General features: G+C 47.9%; 1 protein-coding gene across 1 annotated transcript; it reads left to right on the top strand.

Annotated features, from left to right (window-relative positions):
- Nucleotides 1–238: 238 nt before the first annotated feature.
- Nucleotides 239–24,856, top strand: RFLNA (refilin A). The gene is made up of 4 exons (XM_048514631.1): nt 239–353; nt 3,705–4,100; nt 18,395–18,504; nt 22,660–24,856. Exons 2-4 carry the CDS (start codon nt 3,882–3,884, stop codon nt 22,991–22,993), a joined length of 663 nt encoding a protein of 220 aa, XP_048370588.1. The 5' UTR covers nt 239–353; nt 3,705–3,881; the 3' UTR covers nt 22,994–24,856.
- Nucleotides 24,857–24,961: the final 105 nt, after the last annotated feature.

Below are 24,961 nucleotides of genomic sequence, written 5' to 3'. Positions count from 1 at the left end.
TTTAAAAAAAACACCTTTACACTGAGATTTTGTTCTTGGGGTAGAAAAAAATGGGGCGAAAAAATACCCTCCCCCTCCGTGCACATTGAGATAAAAGCTAAGGGGGAGAGGAGGGGCAGAATGGGGAGGGAGCAGGCGGCAGCAAGTCATCTCCCCCCCCCCGCGCCCCCCCGCGCTCTCGGGCCTGGGGGCGCGGGCTGGGGGCGAGGGGGCGGGGTCCGGCGGAGGGGGGGGGCGGGGTCCGTCTGCAGCAGCTGGAGAAGGAGGCGCGACCTGCGCGATGTGAGTTCGAGGCGCTCCCCGGGCTGGCTCAGTCGCGCCCCAGCAAAGCCGTCGGGAGGCTCCGGAGAAACGTAAATGGGGGAACGGGCGGGGGTGAGGGGCGGGGGGCGGCGGCGACCCTCCCTCTCGGCTCGGTCGGGCCCGTCGGTGCGTGCTGGCCTCTCCGGAAAGCCTTCGCGAGGCCGCCTGGAGAAGGGGCGCTGCAGCCGGCCGGAGTGGGGAGTGGGGAGTGGGGGTGGGGTGGGGGGATCCCGGCCAGCCGCCGTCGGAGCCTGGGGGCCCACGAGCCCCTTCCCTTCGTCCGGGACTGAGGCGCTAAGGCAGAGCAGCAGAGCACACACCCCCCACCCCCACCCATGCAGCAGCCCCCATTCGGTGGGGATGTCCGAGCGGAGCCCGGGCCAGGGGGGGGGAGCGCAGCGCCCCCCGGTTGCCCCCCAGGCGCCTTTGCAGAGATCCGCGGGCACCCTCGGAGGGGTCGGGCCGTGGTGGAGGGGAGGGCGCTGGGGCTGGGGCGCCTTCCCCGGGGCGCTGGGGGGGGGGGGATTGCAGAGGCCCCGGGGGGGGAGGGGTTGTCTTGCGCCTTCTCGGGTTTGCTAAGGGTGGGCGTGCCAGTCTGAGTGGCTGGAGAAGTTTGGGGTCCCTTGAATTGGGGGGCGCAAAGGAATAGCGGGGGGGGGCTTCCCTTCTCTCTTGGGGGGGCCAGGTAAGGGACCTGCTCTGCTGTGCCCAGATGCTGCCCCTCCCCGCCCTCGCACCCCAAAACAGACCTCTGTTCAGAACCCCTCCTCCAGCCTTTTGGGGCTTCCCATAGAAGATAAGCAGCCGGCTGGCTCTTTTCGGTTTGCAAAAGACAGTTTTTTTCCCCCCTGCAATTTCAATTGCACGAATGTCCTGTCCTGCTTTTCGGATTTAAAAATGACTGAGGTCGTTTGTGGAGGGCTGTTTCTCCCCAGCCCCCCCCCCCCCCCTTCCAAATCGATCCTAGGAGCCAGACATCCCCAGTCCACTTGGAGCCTAAAGCGGAATTTAGCATTTATTTTGTGCCTTGAGGCCAGGGCATCGGGAGGCATCTGGATTGGCACGTCTCTGGCGGCAGCCCCCCCCGCCCCCCCCCCCCGTGCGGTGGGGCCAATTGCTTTGGACGATTGAGCAACTTGAACATTAATCTGTAATATGGCACGGGAGGGCACTTGGTAGAGGTTGGCCCGCCCACCGCAAAGGCCGGCTTGGGAGAGAAATCGCCTCTGCGAATTATTTTTTAGTTTTGAAAGATCTCATTGCTTAACGTTATCCTCCAGATCCCAGCTTGCAACTTTAGCAACGCATGTCTGAATGCAAATGGTAGCCGTGGATTTCGTGCGTGGTCCCTTTGCCACTCACCTGTGAGGCAGAAGGCCACATTAGTCCACGGATGCTCTTGCCAAAGATCAGTCAATTAGCTGTTGAGGTGCCACAAGACTCCAGGTTCTTTATTTGCTGTAGCAGACTTGTTGCTAGCTAAGGACATGCTTTGTGTGCCTGACGAAATGGGCCGTGCTCCACAAATCCTTGCGCGGCAGAGAACGGGCTAGTTTGCAAGGTGCAAAAACCCTGTTTTCTTTTTTTGGGTGGTCAACAGACAGGCAATCCTGATGGGTTGTCAAAACAAGAGCTGTATTGTCGGAGGCTTTCACGGCCGGAATCACTAGGGACTGTAGGTTTTCTGGGTTGCATGGCCATGTTCCAGCAGCATTTTGTCCTGACGTTTCGCCTGCATCGGTAGCATTTTGTCCTGACGTTTCGCCTGCATCGGTAGCATTTTGTCCTGACGTTTCGCCTGCATCGGAAGCATTTTGTCCTGACGTTTCGCCTGCATCGGTAGCATTTTGTCCTGACGTTTCGCCTGCATCGGTAGCATTTTGTCCTGACGTTTTTCCTGCATCTGTGGCTGGCATCTGAAGATGCAGGCGGAATGTCAGGACAAAATGCGACTGCAGCACGGCCATATAACTCAGAAAACCCACCACAACCCAAGGAAGAGATGTTCAGAAGCGGTTTGGTGTTGCCTGCATTAGCGACCGTGGACTTCCTTGGCGGTCTCCCATCCAAATGCGAACCGGAGCCAATTCTTCAGAGCTTCCAAGGTTCGGTGGGATCAGGCCGACCTTGGCCATCCAGAAAAAAGCAACTGAAAAGTATTGGGTGTGTGTGTCCCATTTAACCTTGTACTTGTAGTGGAAAGTGCGGTCAAGTCTAAGCCGACTTATGGCAACTCCATAACGTTTTCAAGTCACAAGATGTTCAGAGGTTTGCCTGCATCCCCTGACTCTGAATCATGACCTTTAGTGGTTTCCGCTCCAAATACTAACCAAGGCTGCCCCTGCTTAGCTTCCAAGATCTAACAAGATCAGGCTGGCCTGGGCCATCCAGGTCAGGGAAATAGATGTTTAGAGGTGGTTTCTCCTTGCCTGTCTCTGCGTAATAGCCCTGGATCTCCCTGGTGGTCTCCCATCCAAGGATTAACCAGGGCCAACCCTGCTTAGCTTCTGAGACCTGACCAGATCCTGCCAGTCTGGGTCCTAGAATCATAGAGTTGGAAGAGGCCTCAAGGGCCATCAGGGCCATCCCCCTGCAATGCAGGAGCACACAATCAAAGCACTCCTGTCAGATGGCCATCCAGCCTCTCTTTAAAAACCTCCAAAGAAGGAGACTCCACCATTCGCATTCCACTGTCGACCAGCCCTTACGGTCAGGCAGTTTTTCCTGATGTTTAGGTGGAATCTCTTTTCCTTCACCTTGAAGAACCCATTACTCCTGGTCTTAGTCTCTGGAGCAGCAGAAAACAAGCTTGCTCCCTCCGCAACATGGCATCCCTTCAAATATCTAAACATGGCTATCATGTCACCTCTTCACCTTCTCTTCCCCAAACTAAACATACCCAGCTCCCTCAGTCTCTCCTTGTAGGTGAGCACGAATTCCACACCAGCCTCTCTTTAAAAACCTCCAAAGAAAGAGACTCCACCACACTTCAAGGTAGTGCATTCCACTGTCATACTGTCAGGAAGTTTTTCCTGATGTTTAGGTGGAATCTCTTTTCCTTCACCTTGAACCTATGACTTCTGGTTCTAGTCTCTGGAGCAGCAGAAAACAAGCTTGCTCCCTCCCCAACATGACATCCCTTCAAATATCTAAACATGGCTATCAGATCACCTCTTCACCTTCTCTTCACCAAACTAAACATCCCCAGCTCCCTAGGTCTCTCATGGTAGGGCATGGATTCCAGACCTTTAGCCATTTTGGTTGCCTTCCTCTGGACATCTGGTCAGTTCTTGTTTCCTTGCCTGCGGTCCCCCATTCTCTCCCCTTCTTCATCTGACTTTCTCAGCACTGGTGGGGAGAAGCCTGTGGCTCATCCTTGCTCTTTCTGCTTCTTCCAATAGGGTCAGCTGGAACGACACGGGACAGCAGCCTCCGGTCTCTGGAGTGGTTGAAGGAAGCTGGAGCAGAGGGGGGCGACGGTGGGCCCCTTTGGATGCCCCACCTCTGCTCGCCTCCCTGCAGGAGGAGGTGGATTTTCACCGGCTTGGCTGCCTCCGCCCTCCCTCCCCCCGTCAGTCATGGTGGGTCACCTTCACCTGCAAGGAATGGAAGAGAGCCTGAAAGAGAAGAACCGGGAAGGTTTGCTGGACAGTCCGGATTCCGGGCTGCCCCCCAGCCCCAGCCCTCCCTTCTGTTCCTTGTCTCCAAGCATCGTTGACAACCGAGCTGCGGCCACCAGCAGGGCCACAGATATCCCAGGACATGGGAACCGGCAGGAGGCCAAAGAGGGGAAAGTGGTAAGCTGTATTCCTTCCAGTCAGGGTTTTCAACAACTGGTGTGTGTGGGTGTGTGAGAGAGAGACTTGTGAGAGTGTTCTTCCCTCTGTCATGTTTTGGGGAAAGCCCTCTTTGGAATCATCACCCATTTTGGGATGATTTCTGCATTTCAAATGTAGGTACAAAGGCTGTAAGAATTCTGTGCTGCTCAAAAACTTGCGTTCACCGAGGCAGCTCTTCAGAAAGGTAGAATGCAATCTTATGAGCTTGAGCAGCGTTCTGAATTGAGTGGCTTGGTCTCTAAGTTCACACACACACACACAACCATGTTTACTAGGCAGCCCATAAACAGGCATGCATTTTTAGTACACCAATAATCCAAAAAGCAGCGTTCTGAATTGAGTGGCTTGGTCTCTAAGTTCTCTCTCTCTCTCTCTCTCTCTCTCTCTCTCTCTCTCTCTCTCTCACACACACACACACACACACACACAACCATGTTTACTAGGCAGCCCATAAACAGGCATGCGTTTTTAGTACACCAATAATCCAAAAAGCAATGCTGTTTCCTGCCTGTTTGCCTGGAAATGGTTTTTACTTATCTCAGGTGACCAAGCAATTGCCCGTGCAGGGCCTGCATTATATGTATGCAGTAAATAAGGTGCTGAAACCTGTTTTCCAGGTCAGAGAGCAGGATGAAATTTGCCTACTAAAATAACCAAAGAACAACTTGTAAAGGAGAACTTGGCAGTTCCTTACGGTCTTTGTTGGGGCACAATTGGCTCAGTCAAGAAGGCGATAAGATCTTAAAGCCGGGGTGTCGGACTCATTTGTTACGAGGGGCGGATATAACGTAAATGTAACTTGGGGCGTATGTGTTGCTGCCTCGGCTGGCAAGGCTCCAGCAAGCTCACCGGCCCAGGTTGGCACTAGGGGGGTGGCTACCTTAGCTTGAGAGGGTTGATCAGACCTGCGAGCCAGCTGAGACCACCCCCAACCCTTGCTCCTTTCGATTTGCCAGGACAGACTGGGGGGCGGGGGGCGTTGCCTCAGCTGGCTAATAGGCCCAGTAAGCCCTCTCAGATTTGGCCCCCGGGCGACATGTTCGACGCCCCTGTCTCAGAGTGTAACTGGTGCATTCTACTATTTCCCCCTCTTTCAAACATGAACCGCTAAGGAATAAATTAGAGAAGCATTTTATTCATTTGAAAACCGAGTTGCAGGGTTGGAGAAATTCCCAGGGGCCTGGTTTCCCAGGGTTGCTGAAGCGTCTAGAAATCTAATGCTCATCCTTAGGAACAAAAATATTTACTTGCTTCTGAGTAGTGCTGGCACATGAAAGTTGGAATGGGGTTCCAAAGAATTAGAAACCTGTTTTCCAGCCCTGCACGACGGCATATGTGTCTGAAGGATATTGTATTATGAAGCTGAGACGCCTATCTTATTTCCTTTACGTGGAAGTATGTTCCACTAAAATTAGTGGGTAGGGGTACAGACCTGCAGAATGTGGCGCTGACTTCCAGAAAATCTCAGGTTTTGTTATTTTAAAAAAGAAGAGGGAGCCCTTGCGGTGGCAGAGCCATACTTCTGCAACGCCTGATGGATTTTGAGAGCCGGAAGAATAGCTGAGTAAGATTTTCGTTGGTCAGGTTACAAACGGTCAGGGCCTTTTATAGCTCCTTGCCTGTCCTGGCGAAGCTTAATGAATTGTGAAAAATAATAATTAGGGAAAGGAATCTTGCTGGCAGCGGGACTGGGCATCTCCTTCTTAGTGACTCTTTGTGCTGAGTCAGAAGGAAACAAGAGACATTTGCTTTCCATTCAAGCGGCAGCATTCCAGTCCACCCACCTAGTGGCCTAGTGCATGCATGCCCACTCTGCTGCCAGGGATATTCCCCACAGTGGAGGGCATGCACAGCCTACATCTGACACCATGTGGTTGGCATTTTTCTGCAAGGGTAGGCCCTCTGCCACTCCTGCCCAACGCTTTCCTCTCCTTTTTAAGTATCCATTTAGGTGGTTAAGTATTTCTCAAATCAGGGGGCGACCACCCTATGGTGCTCCAGATGTTCATGGACTACAATTGGCCATGCTGGCAGGGGCTGATGGGAACTGTAGTCCATGAACATCGAGCACCATAGGGTGGCCGCCCCCTGATTTGAGTGATTAACAGCACAACCCTAAGCCGAGTTACTCCAGTCCAAACCCAATTAAATGGACTGACTTAGTTTGGAGTAACTCTCTTTAGGTTTTTAGTTTTTAGTTTAGTTTTTAAATGGACTGACTTAGTTTGGTGTAACCTGAGCTGTGGAGACTTATCTGGGGAATTCAGATTAGCCTGTACACTCCTACACATGCCAGCTGGGTGACCTTGGGCTAGTCACAGCTTCTCGGAGCTCTCTCAGCCCCACCTACCTCACAGGGTGTTTGTTGTGAGGGGGGAAGGGCAAGGAGATTGTAAGCCCCTTTGAGTCTCCTGCAGGAGAGAAAGGGGGGATATAAATCCAAACTACTCCTCCTCCTCCTCTTCCTTTTCTTCTTCTTCTTCTTCTTCTTCTTCTTCTTCTTCTTCTTCTTCTTCTTGTTTAGGTTTTCACTGCCAGTATCCCATTTAGATGAGTGCTTGCATTCAGACAAACCAGTTTGCTATTATTAAGGAACGATTATGCACATACACATAAATAATGCCAATAATTCTGCTTTAGGGGAGGGAAGCTCAGAAAATTGGGATTGTTTTGGAATGTAAAAGATTCCCTCCCACCTCTTTGTTTTCCTTATAGTGAACAAGCCAGAGTTATAGTAAATAGATCAAAGCCACTGAGCACTTTCACAAAGGAAAAAAATAGACAGAGAATATCCTGTGGATTTATACATTTCTGGAAATGTAAGCATTCTTTTTTTTTTAAAAAAAGTAGTTTTCTGGTCTTTGTAGCTATGGAAGTAAGAATAAAATGCAAAGGTTTTTGTCTATTTGCTCACTTTCTTAAGTATTGTACTTTCTTCAGGAAAATCAGGGCAGTTTTTAGAGAACTTGCCCACATTGGTCAAGCTGAAACCTGCTTAGATGTTTAAGCGGGGGAAAAAATCACAAGGCCTTCATCACGCTAACAGCCTCCTTAACCCAATCTCTGGTTTAGGTTTTTACCATCTTTGCAGCTCCCAAGAGCTTGACACCAAAGCGTGGTGGAGACACCTTGCTTGACTTTGCTCAATCAGTCAATAGTTCATTACAGTTATAGGCCAGCAGAATAAAACATATCTTAACAAAGTGGTTGAAATCAAAAGTTTTTTTAAGCCAGCACCCATTCCTTCGCCTTGTGCCAGTGAGTTCTGTACAATAACTGTGGAGTATCAAGAAGCATTTCTCCCCTAGTGGCCTATAAGGATGAAGAGCTTTTGTTATATTGCAGTTTTTTCAAAAAATTATAGGAAGTTATTTGTGGACAGCACTGCTTCTGCCTTCCTCTGCACGTGGAGACAAGGTGCCGCTATCTCTCAGTTATAAACTTGCAGCTGGCGTGGAAAGAAAATCGGTAAAACGTCACTGCCTCTGTCTCTCTCGTCAACCCTTCCAAAAATTTTGGTGGGCTTTTTATGTGTTGTGTCCTAATTTTAAGCCTTTTTCGCATGGGATCTTGGTGCCTTTTGTAGGCCAGAAAAACAATGTATAAAATCTGGGGTTTTTTTTTAAAAAAAACCCATTGTTTCAAAAGTTTTGGAAGTGTAAACTTTCTAAATTGCTGATATTTTCATCTCTTTGGTGCCAGACACACTGCGTTCTCATGGAAGGGATGAAAACACCCATCCAGGGCCTTAGCTATAAATGAGGCAGTGGTCCTGCACAATTGATTGACTTGGAACCAGATCTGGCCAGAAGTTGTGCTGTAGAAATCCGCGTCAGGCCTGGCTCTTGACCAGCCGAGAGCTCTATAAAACAGGGGTCTTTGACGCTCAGGCAAGTGAGCCTGCCTGCCCTAGAAATTTTATGAGAGTGTTGCAAGAGACCCATTTGGACTTATCAAGGCAAGAAGTCTCCCTTGATTGGTCTTCCTGCAATTGTCTTCCATCTTTTGGCCAGACCTGTGTAGAGGCACACAAGATGAATCCTGCCCTTAGGTCGTCAGGTCAAAGTTCAACGTAGCCTGTCTTTGATAGCCTAAAACGGAACTCCACAACAGCATTCCCTTGGCAAGTCCGGCACCTGTGCATGTCATTTTAAAGGGGTTCCACATTTTGGACTGCAGGAATTGAGAGAGAGAAAATACAGGATTCCTGCCAACAATGTATAGGGCTTTAGCTATGGATGTCACCCCACCCATTTTGGAACATGAGATCGGCACTCACCGAGGTGACGCAGTAACTTTTTAGGTTCAATTGCCCTCGACTCTTTCCGCACTGCACAAATGAAACATCTTGTGGCCTTGTGGCCTTGTTGAGATCAGTTCAAAATCTGGCACGCTCAGTGGTGGGATCCAAAAATTTTAGTAGCAGGTTCCCATGGTGGTGGGATTCAAACTGTGGCGTAGCGCCAATGGGGCTGGGCGGGACACTACGGGGGCGTGATCAGGCATTCTGGGGGCGGGGCATTCCTGGGCGGGGCTGTGGCAAGGACGCAGCCGCTGTGCCGGTCCTTGGGCAGGAAACGAATGCATGCAGGTGCAGGCTGCTACGCACGCCGGTGCACCTCCTGCTAGACTGCTTCAAGTTCTGCGCGTGACTGCTGAGCGGAGGGCGTAACTAAGGCAAACATCACGTGGCAAAATCACCAATTAGTAACCCCCTCTTGGCACACACAAATAATTAGTAACCTACTCTCTGGAACCTATGAGAACCTGCTGGATCCCACCTCTGGGCACGCGGCACCATCTTTTTAGACACAGTGTCCCAAGTGGGTCTACAGAGACTTAGAAGCAGGGCCTGCATCAGTGTAAACTGTTTGAATGCAAAATCTATGGTAGAGTTTTGACTTCTTTCAAGTTAAAAAAAAAAAGTTTCCGGCCCTCATGATTGTGGAAATGGGAGGCCAGGTCTGCTCAGCTTCCAGGAACCAAGGGGGCTCTTGACCGGCTTTCAGGGATGAAATTTCTATCCCTGGCACAGGCATGAATTCCCGGCCCTCCTTCGCTTTCTGTGCCTCCCCTGTATGCTTGCCAGAACAACTTGGATCTTAAAAAACAACAACACCAACCCTCCAACAAGAATATATTAACCAGCATAAGTAACTTTATGAAAATTTGCTTACTTTCCATAATTTATTCTGAGTGGTGCATTTGCGTTTCCTTGGCTTGGAGTTTGGATTCCTTGGCACAACACATGGATACTTTTTCTGGCCGGGAGCGCACACGGCTCTGGCGCTGGAGACCACTGCGTTGCTGGAATGTCAGGCCTTCGTCTGTTTGTGGTTATTGAAAAAAGCTAGTGGCAGATTTGCTTTATATATATGTGTGTGTGTGCGCACACATATAGAAATGTGTGTGCGTATATATATGTGTGTGTGTGTGTGAGTGTGTGCCCGCTCTAGCCGGAGTAGCCAAACTAAAAAAACTTGCCATCTGCTACCTGGACTTCTTCTAGAATCTCAGCTGGATGGAATGTCCATTTCCTTTTGAGTATGTTATGCTCACAGATCAGCTGGTAAAGATCCAGAGAGCGATTAAAGGGATGCTACTGGTCTTAGAATTGAAAGGGGGGGGGGGGAGCTGTTATTTCCTTCTGGCAGCCAATCAGTAGCTGCCCTGCCGCTCTTCCGATCCAAGCACTCACTTTTTGGCTGTGCCATTTTTGATGGCGGGGGGAAAATCAGAATCCCTTGATAATCTGTTTTCTCCTTCAGAAGAGGTCATAAAAAGAGTCCTTCATAAAAAGCAGTCATGGTGGGGAGAAATAAAGAAGAAGGTAGGAAGTTAGTTGTATTAGGGCAGGAACAGAACAAGATGTTCTACCTACCACACCTAGGGTTTTGGATGAATTACAAGCCCTTTAAAATGTTTAAGAGTCCCTAAATTAACTATAGCAGTGGTGGCGAACTTATGGCACGGGTGCCAGAGGTGGCACTCAGAGCCCTCTCTGTGGGCACATGCAAACAGAGTGGCCTCCCCACGTCTAGGCTGGCCTGGGCTGTTGGGCTCGATTATTAGCATTAAACCTAAGACCAAGTTTTGGGGAAGCAGTGTAGGTAACCCAGTTAAGTGCTGTTAAACCCCACTGATTTTCATGCAAAGAACAAAAGTGCAATTCTTTACTTTGAAGTAAGCTCGGTTGCTGGCAATGGGGCTTGCTTCTGAGTAAACCCTCCTAGGGTCGTGATTCACCCTTTGGAAGAGATGCACGGTTGCTTCAAAGCAAAGCCACCGACTACCACCAAGCTTACTCCTGAGTAATGCACTCCTCGGAGCCAACCGTTTTTCTAAACTAAAACCTCAGTATTCAGGTTAAATTGCCGTGTTGGCACTTTGCAATAAATAAGTGGGTTTTGGGTTGCAGTTTGGGCACTCGGTCTCAAAAAGCTTTGCCATCACTGAACTATAGCTTAAAATATAAATGAGTTTGGTAAAGTTTAGGTGCCTGGTCACACCTGTTGTGGGTGACCAAGGGTTTACAAGCAGGCGTTTTCGGGGTTCAGCATTGGGAATTGTCAAGGAAAGGTTGGTCACACGTCTGTCTAGGATACCCCGGCAGTAGGAATGTTCTCCACGTGGTGGCTTTTGATAGCTGGTTGAAGCCCTCTGAAGGCACCATCCTCTAAGACTAAAGGACCACATCCTTCTATATGAACCTGCCTGCAAATATCATCTTCAGACGTCCGTTTCTTGGCTGCCTCTGCCTTCTTAGGTTTTGCTCAAAAAGAGACATTTTTCTGCAGTAGTCCCATGGGAGATCCACCTGGCACCTTCTCTCTGGGCGATTCCGCACACTAGTAAAATAGGTTCCACCCAGTTCCCTGAGAAGGGTACTGACCTAGGTCGAAGCCATTGTTGTTCCCCACTGCAACCAGCTTGATCCCAGCTCGGAGGGCGGAATCATCCTGTGCCTCTTCGCTGCTCCGTTCCGATTGGCTACTGTTCTACGGCCATGTTCCGTCTATCCCCACACCGTTATAAAAAAAACTGCCACAGGAATGAAGGGACGAAGGTGGCGTTTTTTGATTGGCCAGCTGTACGCATGCCCGAAACAGTCAGCTGTGATTGGCTGAATGGGGGACTCCTGGCACCAGAGATTCGCGTACTTTACTGGAATCGAGACTGAGATTCCGGCGTGTAGTTTCCCTGAAAAAGTAGTAGTTCCCAACTGGAGTCGGAAATTTGACCGTTGCACGGGGCGAAGCTGGTACAAAACCACGTCAATCCCAGTGGTTGTGCGGAGCACTTAGGTCGAACGCAGCTCGAACTTAGGTTGATAACGCAAGTGCGGAATCGACCTCTGTTGACTTTTAGGGGCCAGGCAAAGCCTATTCACTGGGCATTTGAAGTGTAAGTTCCTGCCTTTTCCTTTCTTTGTAGCTGCCCATCTTGTAGCTGCCTAGCTGCTGCTAACCTGATTTTGAACAGCTCTCCAGTTTTATGTTGGCATTTTGCATTTAAATAGACTTTTCAGTTTTGTTATTCATTTGTAAATCACCTGAGGTCCCATATTGGGAGATAAGTGGCATAGATGTGTCTTGTCCAAGGCTTTCACGGCTAGAATCACTGGGGTGTTGTGTGCTTTCTGGGCTGTATGGTCGTGTTCTAATATCAGATCCTCTGAAGATGCTAGCCACAGATGCAGGCGAAACATCAGGAGAAAATGCTACTATTCTTCCTAAGGCCCCTTCCACACATGCAAAATAATGCGTTTTCAAACCACTTCCACAACTGTTTGCAAGTGGATTTTGCTATTCCGCACAGCTTCAAAGAGCACTGAAAGCAGTTTGAAAGTGCATTATTCTGCATGTGCGGAATGAGCCTACGCTTCAGCAAATGTGTCTGTCAGAGATTCTGAAAGAAGTGTGTTTCTTACTTTGTGTTAAGTCTAATAAACAGCATTGAATTTGTAAATTTAAGCTTACCGCCTCTTGTTCTAAGGAAAGGCAATTTGGATGTTTTGCATTTTTGCTGTTATGATAAAACTAGAGACGCCTCAACAAGTATATGTGCTCTCCAAATTCTTGACTCCACCACTAATAATTGACTCCACCAATTAACTCAACTGCTAAAACTTTTGGATTGATAAAGCTCTCGGCTAAAGCTGCGCTGAGCAAATTTTATTTTTTTTACTCGCAGCGAGATTGGTGTGTCAGAATCGTCTTTTTCTAGCTGCAGGGTTGAAAGCAGGTCGAGGACTATGTAAAACTTCCCTTCCCTTTAGGGCAGGATATGAGAGGCACATCAGATAACTGTTTTCCATAACATTTTATGCATACCAGCTGTTGTTGATAATTGCAGGGCAGAACATGTTGATTAAAAACGGGCTGAAATGTACATTTGTACCAAAAAAACGCTCCTGGCAAAATTTCAAAAGCAGCTGTAAGAAATATGGAGGGAAAAGATGGAACACCAGCATTAAAAATTCCACAATCCTAAACACAGGTGCTCTGATTTAGATATTTGCTGGCAACGGAGGTTGCTTTAATCTCATGAATTGGGCAATTCTTTATGTAGATGTTTTGTTGTTTGCACACAAAACTCTGGATTGGAACATTTACAGTATGTCTCACTCATGTCAGTCGGGCTTACTTGGAAGTCAGCTACTTTGAACCAGGCCGTGTGATCAGTGAACGTGATTCGAACCAGGCCACGTGATAAGGGGTTGGCACCTAATGTTAACCCATTCTTTTAAGACTATGGAAATCAAAGTTTTGGATGCTTTCCTATGTGCAAATTTCCTTTCACACAGGAAACTAGCGCACAGAAAGTGTATATGTGGTGTTGGAGTGAGATGCAAGGTGTCAGCTGAATTATAACAAGCCTGCAGGTTTCCATGCCAAGAGATGAACAGAGATGCTTTTCCGTTGCCTTCCTCTGCGTAGGACTTCCTTGCTGGCCTCCCATCCCAACCTTGCATACCTTTCAAGATCAGGTTAGCCTGGACCATCCAGGTTAGGAGCATGTATTTGTGGGGGCTAATATGGCCACCTTTCTTTCTGGCACACTAGTTTTGTTTACAGAGCTTACTTAACTTGTGGAACTCAATGCCACAAGAGTTAGACCAATTTACGGAAGCTAAATCTTTCAGTTGCTTTTAGCTGTGATAGGCAATTGGAACCTCCGGGCTTTGAGACCTCTGAATTCTGGCTGGATTGGTGGCTTGGTGTGGTATAGTGGTCAACAGCAGGTGCACTCTAATCTGGAGAACCAGGTTTGATTCCCCGCTCCGCCACTTGAGCTGTGGAGGCTTATCTGGCAAATTACCCTGTTTCCCCGAATATAAGACATCCCCGGAAAATAAGACGTAGTAGAGGTTTTGCTGAAGTGCGAAATATAAGGCATCCCCCAAAAGTAAGACGTAGCAAAGTTTTTGTTTGGAAGCATGCCCGACAAACAGAACACAGAAATATAAGACATCCCCTGAAAATAAGACATAGTGCATCTTTGGGAGCAAAAATTAATATAAGACACTGTCTTATATTTGGGGAAACACGGTAGATTAGCTTGTTCACTCCAACACATGCCAGCTGGGTGACCTTGGGCTAGTCACCGTTCTTCCGAGCTCTCTCAGCCCCACCCACCTCACAGGGTGTTTGTGGGGGAGAAGAGGGAAAGGAGATTGTAAGCCCCCTTGAGTCTCCTACAGGAGTGAAAGGGGGGATATAAATCCAAACTATTATTATTATTATTATTATTATTATTATTATTATTATTATTATTATTATTATTATTATTATTATTATTATTGATACAAAACAGTTACACACAGCAAGCAAGATCAATATGCTGGATTTTGTATTACATCACACGTCAGACACTTCCCAAGCATCTAGGACTGTGTGATGTATCGACGAATAATGCGTGCAGAGCCGAGTAGGGTGGCCTTTTGCAGCTGACATGTGGTGATTTTGTCAGCGCCAATTGTTTTTAAGTGCCGTTCAAGATCTTTAGGCACTGCACTCAGTGTGCCGATCACCACTGGGACCACTTTTACTGGTTTGTGCCAGAGTCTTTGTAGTTCAGTTATTATTATTATTATTATTATTATTATTATTATTGGTTTTGAGGCAAGTTATTCATTGAGCTGGGTAGCAAGTGGCCAGTAGTGCAAACGGAGTTATCATGTCAGAAAGTCAACAGCAGTATAGATAGTATTCTGAGATGGTAACTGCAATACCATTGTTGGCCACCCATTCTGGTGGCACCGAAGAGTACCAAAGAGCAAACCATCAGATGCCTCCTCTGACAGTAGCCTTACAGTTAAGACCAACACTTCTACAGGTGAAAGACAAGCCCCTAGGAAATTTGAAGCTGCAGAGCCAGGAAATCACAAAGCAGAGGGGGGATTGCCCTCACTGAGGCTCCAAAGTGGATTCTTAGAGAATGGAGTTACTCTGCTTAGGAATAGCTTTTGGAGGGTAGCTGTGTTGATCTGACATGGAACAACTAGATCCAAGCCTAGTAGACCTTAAAGACGAACAGGTTTTTCAAAGTATAAGCTTTTGAGAAGAGGAAGAAGAGTTTGGATTTATACCCTGCCTTTCTCTCCTGTAAGGAGACTCAAAGGGGCTTACAAACTCATTTCCCTTCCTCTTCCCACAACAGACACCTTGTGAGGCAGGTGGGGCTGAGAGAGTTCTGAGAGAGCTGGGACTAGCCCAAGGTTACCCAGCAGGAACGTAGGAGTGCGGAAACAAATTTGGTTCACCAGATAAGAGTCTGCTGCTCATGCGGAGGAGTGGGGAATCAAACCCAGTTCTCCAGATTAGAGACAAAGTTCCCTCCATCAGGTACAAGTGGGAACCGAGATCGACTCCGGGATTTCCATTCCAGCTTATATCTGACGAAGGGCGCTTTGACTCTTGAAAAGTCATACCGTGTTTCCCCGAAAATAAGACAGTGTCTTATACTAATTTTTGCTCCCAAAGATGCGCTATGTCTTATTTTCAGGGGATGTCTTATTTTTCTGTGTTCTGTTCGTCGGGCATGCTTCCAAACAAAAACTTTGCTACGCCTTACTTTCGGGGGATGTTTTATATTTAGCACTTCAGCAAAACCTCTACTACATCTTATTTTCAGGAGGTGTCTTATTTTCGGGGAAACAGGGTAGCTTGAAACTCTTAGATCAGGCCATGAGGTTCTTCACGGCCCATCCCACAGGCTGTAAACTTGTCTGCCCTTCGCCAAAGGTCTCCATTTACAAACCTGTGCTGGCTTTTCCGCCCCTTACACACTTTGTTCTTGTTAAAGACCCGAGAGCGCAGAACGTCTGTTCAGAATGAAGACAGCAAAAAGGCCACCATTAATCTCCACCACGTCAAAAAATTTGCTCTCCTGGGCCAGCGGTAGACCATGCCATACGGTTTTCATTGATGTAGTGAAAAACCCAGCAACATCTGTGGGACAGGGAAGGGCTTGTTTGCTGAGCTCAGCTGGAGGGAAGCTTGCGGTTAAGTTTGGTTTGCCTCCTTGCAGGTCCTTGGAAGGAAAAAAAAAAGTTGGCCGTCGGAGCATTCCAGTTGGGCAAGCTCTGCAGATGCGAACCGGGGAGGCGGGAGGTGAGCCGCCGGCAGAGCACAGTGCACAAAGTCAAGCCTTTATCTGAAAGAGAGAATAGATTCAGAAAACCGGGACAGGCCTCAGATGGTTTTTACAGTGGCTGAATGGGTGGAATCTGCTAGAACTCAGTCCTGCGAAGGAATGTGACATAAATCTAAATAACCTGACCAAAAATTCTTCCAATCCAGATTCTGTTTCTGGAGGGGGAGGGGCAGCCAGATGCTTCTAGAATTGCTCATGGGCATGAGAGCAACGTAGGAGGTTGAGAGCTCGTGTATCTGATCTGGAGGAACTGGGTTTGATTCCCCGCTCTGCCGCTTGAGCTGTGGAGGCTTATCTGGGGAATTCAGATTAGCCTGTACACTCCCACACACGCCAGCTGGGTGACCTTGGGCTAGTCACAGCTTCTTGGAGCTCTCTCAGCCCCACCCACCTCACAGGGGGTTTGTTGTGAGGGGGGAAGGGCAAGGAGATTGTAAGCCCCTTTGAGTCTCCTGCAGGAGAGAAAGGGGGGATATAAATCCAAACTCCTCCTCCTCCTCCTCCTCCTCCTCCTCCTCCTCCTCCTCCTCCTCCTCCTCCTCCTCCTCCTCCTCCTCTTCTTCTTCTTTGTGCACAGCGCATAGGACCCACAGGTTTGATGCCAGCTACGGAAGTTCAATTTGGTGTCTTGGCTAGTGGCTGCTATCCTTTGTGAGAAAACTGTCCACCCCACTATGCTGGAGACAATTTGTCAGGAATCCCGTTTGCTGAGAGACTAGTGACCGAATTATTTATGCCCCAAGCTTCTTCATAAGCCTAGGCCCACGGCTTCTAGCACCGTTGACAAAGTCTGAATGCGTACCAAGGGAAGGTGTGTTGGCTGGGCCTCTTGATGCTGGGGTAATGTGTACAATGTACCAAGGTTTTTAAAGGTCAAGGTAGTACTCTGTGGAAGCACTGGGTTATTACTGGGTTGTTATTATTGTTACTGACGTATGGGCTGAAGATGGAGTTAAATGACAATGTTTCCTAGGCAAACTTAGGGGATAGTTTGCCATTGTCTTCCCCAATCATTTACACTTGCCCCCCACCAAGCCAAGGACTCCTTTTACTGACTATGGAACGCTGAGTCAACCTTGAGTCGGCTACCTTAAAAAGACAACCGTCAGGATCGAACTCAGGCCGTGAGCAGAGCCTTGGACTGCAGAACTGTAGCGTTCCACTTTGCACCAAGTATTTTAGCCCCTTGGAATTTGCCAAAGAATATGTGTGCAAAGAAAATAATGCAGGGGCACCACATCCGGTTCACACACACACACCCCCACCCGCCATCCGCAAAATGAAACGTTCACAAGACCAGGTCAACATGGTGTCAAGGAGAAATCAGACCCGTCTCATGTGCATTATGTCTTCAGCGCTCTCCCAAAATTCAGACCACGTATAGGCTTGGCCTAGGCATGTTTACTTTTGGTTTATGCATTCACAGGTGTCAAACTTGCGGCCCTCCAGATGTTATGGACTGCAGTTCCCATCATCCCCTGCCAGTATCGTGCTGGCAGGGGATGATGGGAACTGTAGTCCATACCATCTGGAGGGCTGCGAGTTTGACACACCTCTCTCTCCTTCCCAGTCTTTGTTCTGTTCTGATTTTGAGGTGGAAGTAAGTTGCCAACCTCCAGGTAGTGACTGGAGACCTTCTGCTGTTACAGCTGATCTTCAGGCAACAGTGGCCTGGAGAAAATAATCACATTGAAAGATGGACTTGATGGCATTATATGCCACTGAGGTCCCCCCCCCCCTCCCCAATTCTGGCCTTCCCAGGCTACACCTCCTAAATCTCCAGGTATTTCCCAGGCTGAAATTGGGAACCCTAGGAATCATAGAATCATAGAGATGGAAGAGACCCCAAGGGCCATCAAGTCCAACCCCCTGCCATGCAGGAACACACAATCAAAGCACTCCTGACAGATGGCCATCCAGCCTCTCTTTAAAAACCTCCAAAGGGACTCAAAGCAGATCTTCTCTGCTTTACCAGCAAGGTATGCAAGGCTGTAAAACACAGGTGTCAAACTCATGGCCCTCCAGATATTATGGACTACAGTTCCCATCATCCCCTGCCAGCATGCTGGCAGGGGATGATGGGAACTATAGTCCATAACATCTGGAGGGCCATGAGTTTGACATCTATGCTGTAAAGAGTCACAGGTCAGCCCTTGAGTTTATGGCTGAGAAGAGATTTGATACCATAGAGTTGGAAGAGACCACAAGGGCCATCAAGTCCAACCCCCTGCCATGCAGGAACACACGATCAAAGCACTCCTGACAGATGGCCATCCAGCCTCTCTTTAAAAACCTCCAAAGGTGGAGGCTCCACCACACACTGAGGTAGTACATTCCACTGTCAAACAGCCCTGATCATCAGGAAGTTTTTCCTGATGTTTAGGTGGAATCTCTTTTCCTGCACCTTGAATCCAAGGATTGTGGGACGTATACAGACAAACGTGTATGTGAGATACTCTTCTTGGGATGGCGCAAGTCTGTTCGCTTTCTTGGGTCTGCTTCACAACCCGTCACAGGTTCTACAGTAAACATCCCGTGATTTTGCAAAGTCTTCAACTCTTGATTTCTCACCCATCCTGTTTCTTTCCTTGTAGATCCCATACCTCCTCCTGAATGCCTCCACGTCGGATATGAGGCCTCGGATGTACCCTGTGTTTTTTGGCGAAAGCATAGAGGTCAACCCTGAACCGGCGCAAGAAATTCGGTATCGTGCGCATTTTCTTTTGTGTTTCCTGTACGGTGTTTGTGAACGGGCTGAGGGGTGTTGCGGGTGGTGGCGTAGGAGGACGGCAGCCGAAATTGCTCGAAAAAGCAATCAAGAGAGAGCAGCAACCGGTGAGGGGAAGAGGTTGAAGATTTCATATTGAATTCACCTGAGATTTGAGGCAGAATGTGGCTGCCAGCTGGAGAGCTTCCAGTCTCAAGAGTTGGTGGTCTTAGCCTAGTTCCCAAGAGGTGCCACATTTGCTGTGAAAACTAAATAGCTTGCCATGGCTTCCTGCACCTAGAACAGTGGTGGCGAACCTATGGCACTCCCGATGTTCATGGACTACAATTCCCATCAGCCCCTGCCAGCATGGCCAATTGGCCATGCTGGCAGGGGTTGATGGGAAATGTAGTCCATGAACATCTGGAGTGCCATAGGTTCGCCACCACGGACCTAGAACATTTGTAGTCCATTAGGCACACTCTGGAATCTTCTGTATGTAAGGAGACTCAAGGTGGCTTACAAGCTCCTTTCCTTTCCTCTTCCCGCAACAGGCACCTTGTGAGGCAGGTGGGACTGATAAGAGTTCTGAGAGAACTGTGACCAGCCCCCAGGTCACCCAGCAGGCTTCATGTGGAGGAGTAGAGGATCTAATCTTGTGCTCCAGAGTGGAGTTCGCCGCTCATGTGGAGGAGTGGGGAATCAAACCTGGTTTCCCAGGTTAGAGCCCACTGCTCCTATCCGCTACACCAGTGGTGGCGAACCTATGGCACGGGTGCCAGAGGTGGCACTCAGAGCCCTCTCTGTGGGCACATGCAAACAAAGTCCCCCCCCCCCCCACACACACATCTAGGCTGGCCTGGGCCGCTGGGCTCGATTATTAGCATTAACCCTAAGACCTAGTTTTGGGGAAGCAGTGTAGGCAACCCTGTTAAGTACTGTTAAGCCCCACTGATTTTCATGCAAAGAACTAAAGCACGATCCTTTACCTGGGAGTAAGCTTGGTTGCTGGCAATGGGGCTTGCTAGGGTCGTGATTCACCCATTGGAAGAGTTGCACGGTTGCTTTAAATCAAAGCCAACAGCTACCACCAAGCTTACTCCCAAGTAATGCACACCTCGGAGCCAACCATTTTTCTAAACTAAAACCTCAGTATTCAGGTTAAATTGCCGTGTTGGCACTTTGCGATAAATAAGTGGGTTTGGGGTTGCAATTTGGGCACTCGGTCTCGAAAAGGTTTGCCATCACTGCGCTACACTGTGCTGGGTGTCTGATCAGGTGGTGCGAAAGCCCTCTGTCTGGAGCCGCTGTCAGTCTGTGTAGACAGCACTGTCCTCGATAGACCAAAGGTCTGCTTCTCCGAACGGCAGCTCCCGTGTGTTCATGTGAACCCTGAGAAATCTCAAATAGTCAAGCCATAACCAGCCAGGATGTTTTTCCAATTGCTGTCGAAGGCTTCTGTTCTTTGCACCAAACAGCTCGCTGGCCTTCGAACCCAGCTGTGCAAAACTCATTAAAGCATATTGTGTTACGTGTGCTGTTCTGCGGGCCAAGCTTCCTCCGGGGTGTTGGCAAATGCCATGCGCCACACCCAGGCGTTTAATCTTTTTATACACAGAGCTGCAAATTCCTCAGCTGCTGCTGGTTGCGCCTCAAAGATCTGGAAGCAGCAAACCATGCAGAGCCCCTGCGGCAACCTGGCAGCGAGGGGCGTTGCGTCCTCCAGCGTCTTTGAAGGGAGGGCTGGCTTTCACGGTCTATAAAGAGTGCTGCTTCTAATTGGGTGTGCAGCGAAAAATAGGCATAAGCCTAACCAAGATGCATCTAGTTGTTGATTTGTGGAAGTTGGGATGATAAGTTCGAGAAAAGTCCTCAGGAAATGTGCAAGGGGCTACCTAAATGTTCACAAAGTCCTTTTGTTGGTCAGGAAGCAACGTAAGGGCTTTATATCGCACGTGTGATAGAAGTTTTATGCCTCCCAGACACACCGTGGCTCTTTTCTGTTTGCAACCGTGGCATGCAGGGAGAAGTGGCTGTCACTTCCCCTGATTTCGGGTTCTTAAACCGCCCTGTGGAACTGCTATTAGCTCCATTCCAAAACGTATTGTGTAACAAGTAAAGTGATTTTTTTTTTACAAAGGAGCCAATTTCATCTCTGTGGGGCAGCTTCAGAATGCAAAAGCAAACAGGACTTCGTAATGCATCGATGGACACTAAGACATAAAACTTTTGCCAGTTTAAACCCCAAACCAGATAACTTGGGAAAAAGTTACTGGTTAAACCAGTACTGAATACTGGTTTTAAAAAAGGCTGCAGGTTTTTTTAACTACACAAACTGCATTTGATTGAAATGAGCCTTCCCTACCCATTGACTTAAGAACATAAGAACATAAGAAATAACCTGCTGGATCAGACCGGAGTCCATCTAGTCCAGCATTCTGCTACTCGCAATGGCCCACCAGGTGCCTTTGGGAGCTCACATGCAGGATGTGAAAGCAATGGCCTTCTGCTGCTGCTGCTGCTCCTGAGCACCTGGTCTGCTAAAGCATTTGCAATCTGAGATCAAGGAGGATCAAGATTGGTAGCCATAGATCGACTTCTCCTCCATAAATCTGTCCAAACCCTTTTTAAAGCTATCCAGGTTAGTGGCCATCACCACCTCCTGTGGCAGCATGTTCCAAACACCAATCACATGTTGCGTGAAGAAGTGTTTCCTTTTATTAGTCCTAATTCTTCCCCCCAGCATTTTCAATGAATGCCCCCTGGTTCTAGTATGGTGAGAAAGAGAGAAAAATTTCTCTCTGTCAACATTTTCTACCCCATGCATAATTTTATAGACTTCAATCATATCCCCCCTCAGACTTAGTTGTAGCGGTGCTATGGAATGCATAAAAACATTCCAACATCTCAGGAGTCTAAAGCCTATCAGCATCCAGAGCAGATGGGGCTGACAGACAGGGTGTGTGTGAAAGGTTTTGGCAAGAAAAATGAGTAGCCAGCCATATCAAAGCTACACTATATGCACAGCAATAGTATGTTTCAGCCATGTGTCTGAGCACGTAGATATTCCCATGGTAGATAGTCCCATCACCTCTAGTGATGGAGACGAAGTAAAAGACCCTGCGGACTGTTGCTGGTCCAGGTAGGCAAGACTGACATGGATAGATCAGTGATCTGACTCAGCAAGGCTGTTTTATGTGGTTGTTGTGGGTTTTCTGGGCTGTGTGGCCGTGGTCAGGTAGATCTTGTTCCTGACGTTTCGCCTGCATCTGTGGCTGGCATCTTCAGAGGTATATCACAGAGAGATTCCCTTCTCACCGGACACAGTGTGTAACACACTTCTCTCTGTGATATACCTCTGAAGGTGCCAGCCACAGATGCAGGCGAAACATTAGGAACAAGATTTATCAGACCACGGCCATGTAGCCCGGAAAGCTCACAACAACTGATTGAGTCTGGCCGAGGAAACCTTCGACAATATGCTGTTTTATGTGTTTATTTATGTTTTGAATGGGTGTTATTTTTATGTTACCTGCCATAAAGGTGGGATGGGTTAGGAAAAATGAACACACGAGGTGGTATTGGCATCATTTGTAAGATATCTAGATAGATCTAGATATCTAAATAGACAGAAGAACTTTTACCTTATTAAGGTATGACCCATTTCCTACTGTTAAAGGAGCTAAATTTGTCTGGATTGTAAGCAAAATCAGGAATATAATAAGATAACTGATAATGAATTTAGTGTACTAGTCATTTGTGATTGGCCTTCTTCTCAACTATTTAATTTTATTTTAAAAGTTTAAACCGATAAATATGGATTTTAATCAGCAAAAATGGGATGTTAAATCTGAATGTATAATTAGGATTATGGGGTATTAAATTGGTCTGCATGCATAATTAGGATTATGTCTTGATAATTGAGTATGAACTTAATTTAGTTCATTTGATGGGTAAGGTTTGATCCTAATTTTACATTGAAATTGTATTTTCGTAGTTTTAAATTAATATCTATGAATGTAAGTTCCCCTGATATCAATCTGGCAATAAATTAAGGATGAATCTGGTCATTGACTGTCTGTATTCACTCACTGACAACGAACGTGGAAAAGCATGCAGTTGTGTGACCTTGTGCTGCTTGTGTGTGTGCAGGTGCAACTCTGAGGTAAAATATGGCTCCGAGCGGCATTACAAGGACAACGTATTCTATTGCCCGATTCCCACCGTCACCACCTACAGCGAGACCATCATAGCTGCCCCCAATTGCACCTGGCGGAACTACAAGTCTCAGCTTATCTTTGAACCGCGGCAGAAGCCCCTCAGGTTCCAGAGCACGACAATCATCTTCCCGAAACACGCAAAGAACATTTACCGGACCACTCTCAACTATAGCCTGGGATGCGCCAAGCGCTGGTTTGCCTCAAGTGTGCAGCTCGAACTCTGCGAGGAGAATAGCCCTTGCCTCATCTACACTGGGAGCCTTTAATACAGTATTCTGTCCGCCGTGGGCAACTCTTAACCAAAATTTATGGCTCAGGCCCGTGCTGGAGGCAAAGCCCTTTCCAAACTGCCAGTCTTTGGCTGATGCCCTCTGTTCACCACCACCGGGGCTGAACACAGTTCAAATTATCCCCCCTTGCTCTGAGAAGAAGCCAATGGAGGGGTTTGTCTTCATATCTGGAGTGGCTAAGGGCGGAGGTTTTTTTAATTCTTCTCACTGTGAATCCACTCTGCTCAATTCACACTTTAATGCGATCCAAAGCCCCTCAGTTGCCTTAAACATGCTGTTTTTATAATCTTGTAAAGGCCTCTCTATAGTGTGTAGGATGCTGCCAACCATTCCCTTGGAGAGGATGGTTACGTCAAAGACGATTTCACTGACTGAGACATCAGGAACATCGCGTTGGGCCGTACAGAATATTGGCCTCATCCTGAAAGCTTACTGGTTAGGTGACCATGGTAATAGTTATAAAGAAATGGCTATGAAGATGATACGGGAAAGGCAAATGGTGGCTTTTCCGCAGTTGTTGAGGTGTTGCTGAATCAGGAACCGGCTGTTCACACTGTCTTAGCAAATAACCGTGCGTATAGAAAAAGCCAAGAAGATTCTTTTTTGGGGTAGCTGTAACACACAGACAAGCTAAGTGTAATGAGTGCTCAGATGAACTAATTCCTGTAGGAGGCTGTGCATTTGACAATCATTTGCTCTAAATAATTGTAAGTTGGCAGAGTGGGGGTAGTGGTTAAGGGTGGTGGATTCTAATGTGGAGAACTGGGCTTGATTCCCCACTCCTGCACATGAAGCCTGCTAGGTGACCTTGGGCTAGTCACAGTTCTCTCAGAACTCTCTCGGCCCCACCTACCTCACAGGGTGTTTGTGAGGCTCTTTAAAGGTAGAGAACAGTGGAGTATAAAAACCAGCCCTTCTTCTTTTAATAAGACTGTATTGGACCAAAAGGGTTTTTTTTTTAAATGCTTCGTGATAAAGAAACTGTAAAACTCAAGGCAGGGTTTCCCAGATGTGGAGCTTTGTTCTGTGGGAACCTGAGGAGATGGGGAAATTGGATTTGTTTGGACTTGCAAACCTTGCCTGAGGTACACGGATAAGGCAGGAAGAGAGTGTGTGTGAAGAGGCAGAAAAGGGGGAAGAGACTGTACTCGAGAGCTGTAGTTTAATTGTGCATGGTGTACAAATTAAAGGAAATCAGGCACATAAGTAAGCCAGAGGCCATTATGCTGCCTAGAAAAATCGTGTTTTTGAATGGGGAATGATAACCAGTTAAGCCAGTAGCAGATTCAGAATGCAACAAGTATGTGATCTCCACTGTAATAAGAAAGATTCTGCATCTGAGCAGAGAACAATCTACGTTTAAGCCAACCGTGTCTGTAATCTGCAGTCATAATTCAGAAATTGGGAGTTCTGACCACAACAGGAATTGCATGTCTGCAGAAATGTTTGGCACACTGAGGCCCATTTATAGAAATACAGTCGTATCCTTGACAGTCAATGGGAAATATTTTCACAGATCCGTAGATTCATGTAAGATCCCAACTTGTTTGGCAAGATCTGGACCACAGGAGAATTCAGTTCCTTGTGTGTAGCATGGAGCGGATCCAACTAGATTCGTCATGAAGCTTGTCCACTGGAAATGTAGAAACTAACTGGAATATTTTTAAATACAGAATAGAAGCCAAGCATGAAAATCTCTGTGTGGCAAAGGGAACATTCTCAGATCATCTCTCCACAATCTAAATCACAATCTAAAGGAGCAGCAGTGGCATAGTGGCTAAGAGCAGTGGCTAAGAGCAGGTGCACTCTGATCTGGAGGAACTGGGTTTGATTCCCAGCTCTGCCACTTGAGTTGTGGAGGCTAATCTGGGGAATTCAGATTAGCCTGTACACTCCCACACACGCCAGCTGGGTGACCTTGGGCTAGTCACAGCTTCTCGGAGC

Source organism: Sphaerodactylus townsendi, linkage group LG13, assembly GCF_021028975.2.
Source record: "Sphaerodactylus townsendi isolate TG3544 linkage group LG13, MPM_Stown_v2.3, whole genome shotgun sequence".
In the NCBI taxonomy this organism is placed as follows: domain Eukaryota; kingdom Metazoa; phylum Chordata; class Lepidosauria; order Squamata; family Sphaerodactylidae; genus Sphaerodactylus; species Sphaerodactylus townsendi.
The sequence above is the reverse complement of the archived record's forward strand: the minus strand, read 5'-3'. Positions and strand labels throughout refer to the sequence as shown.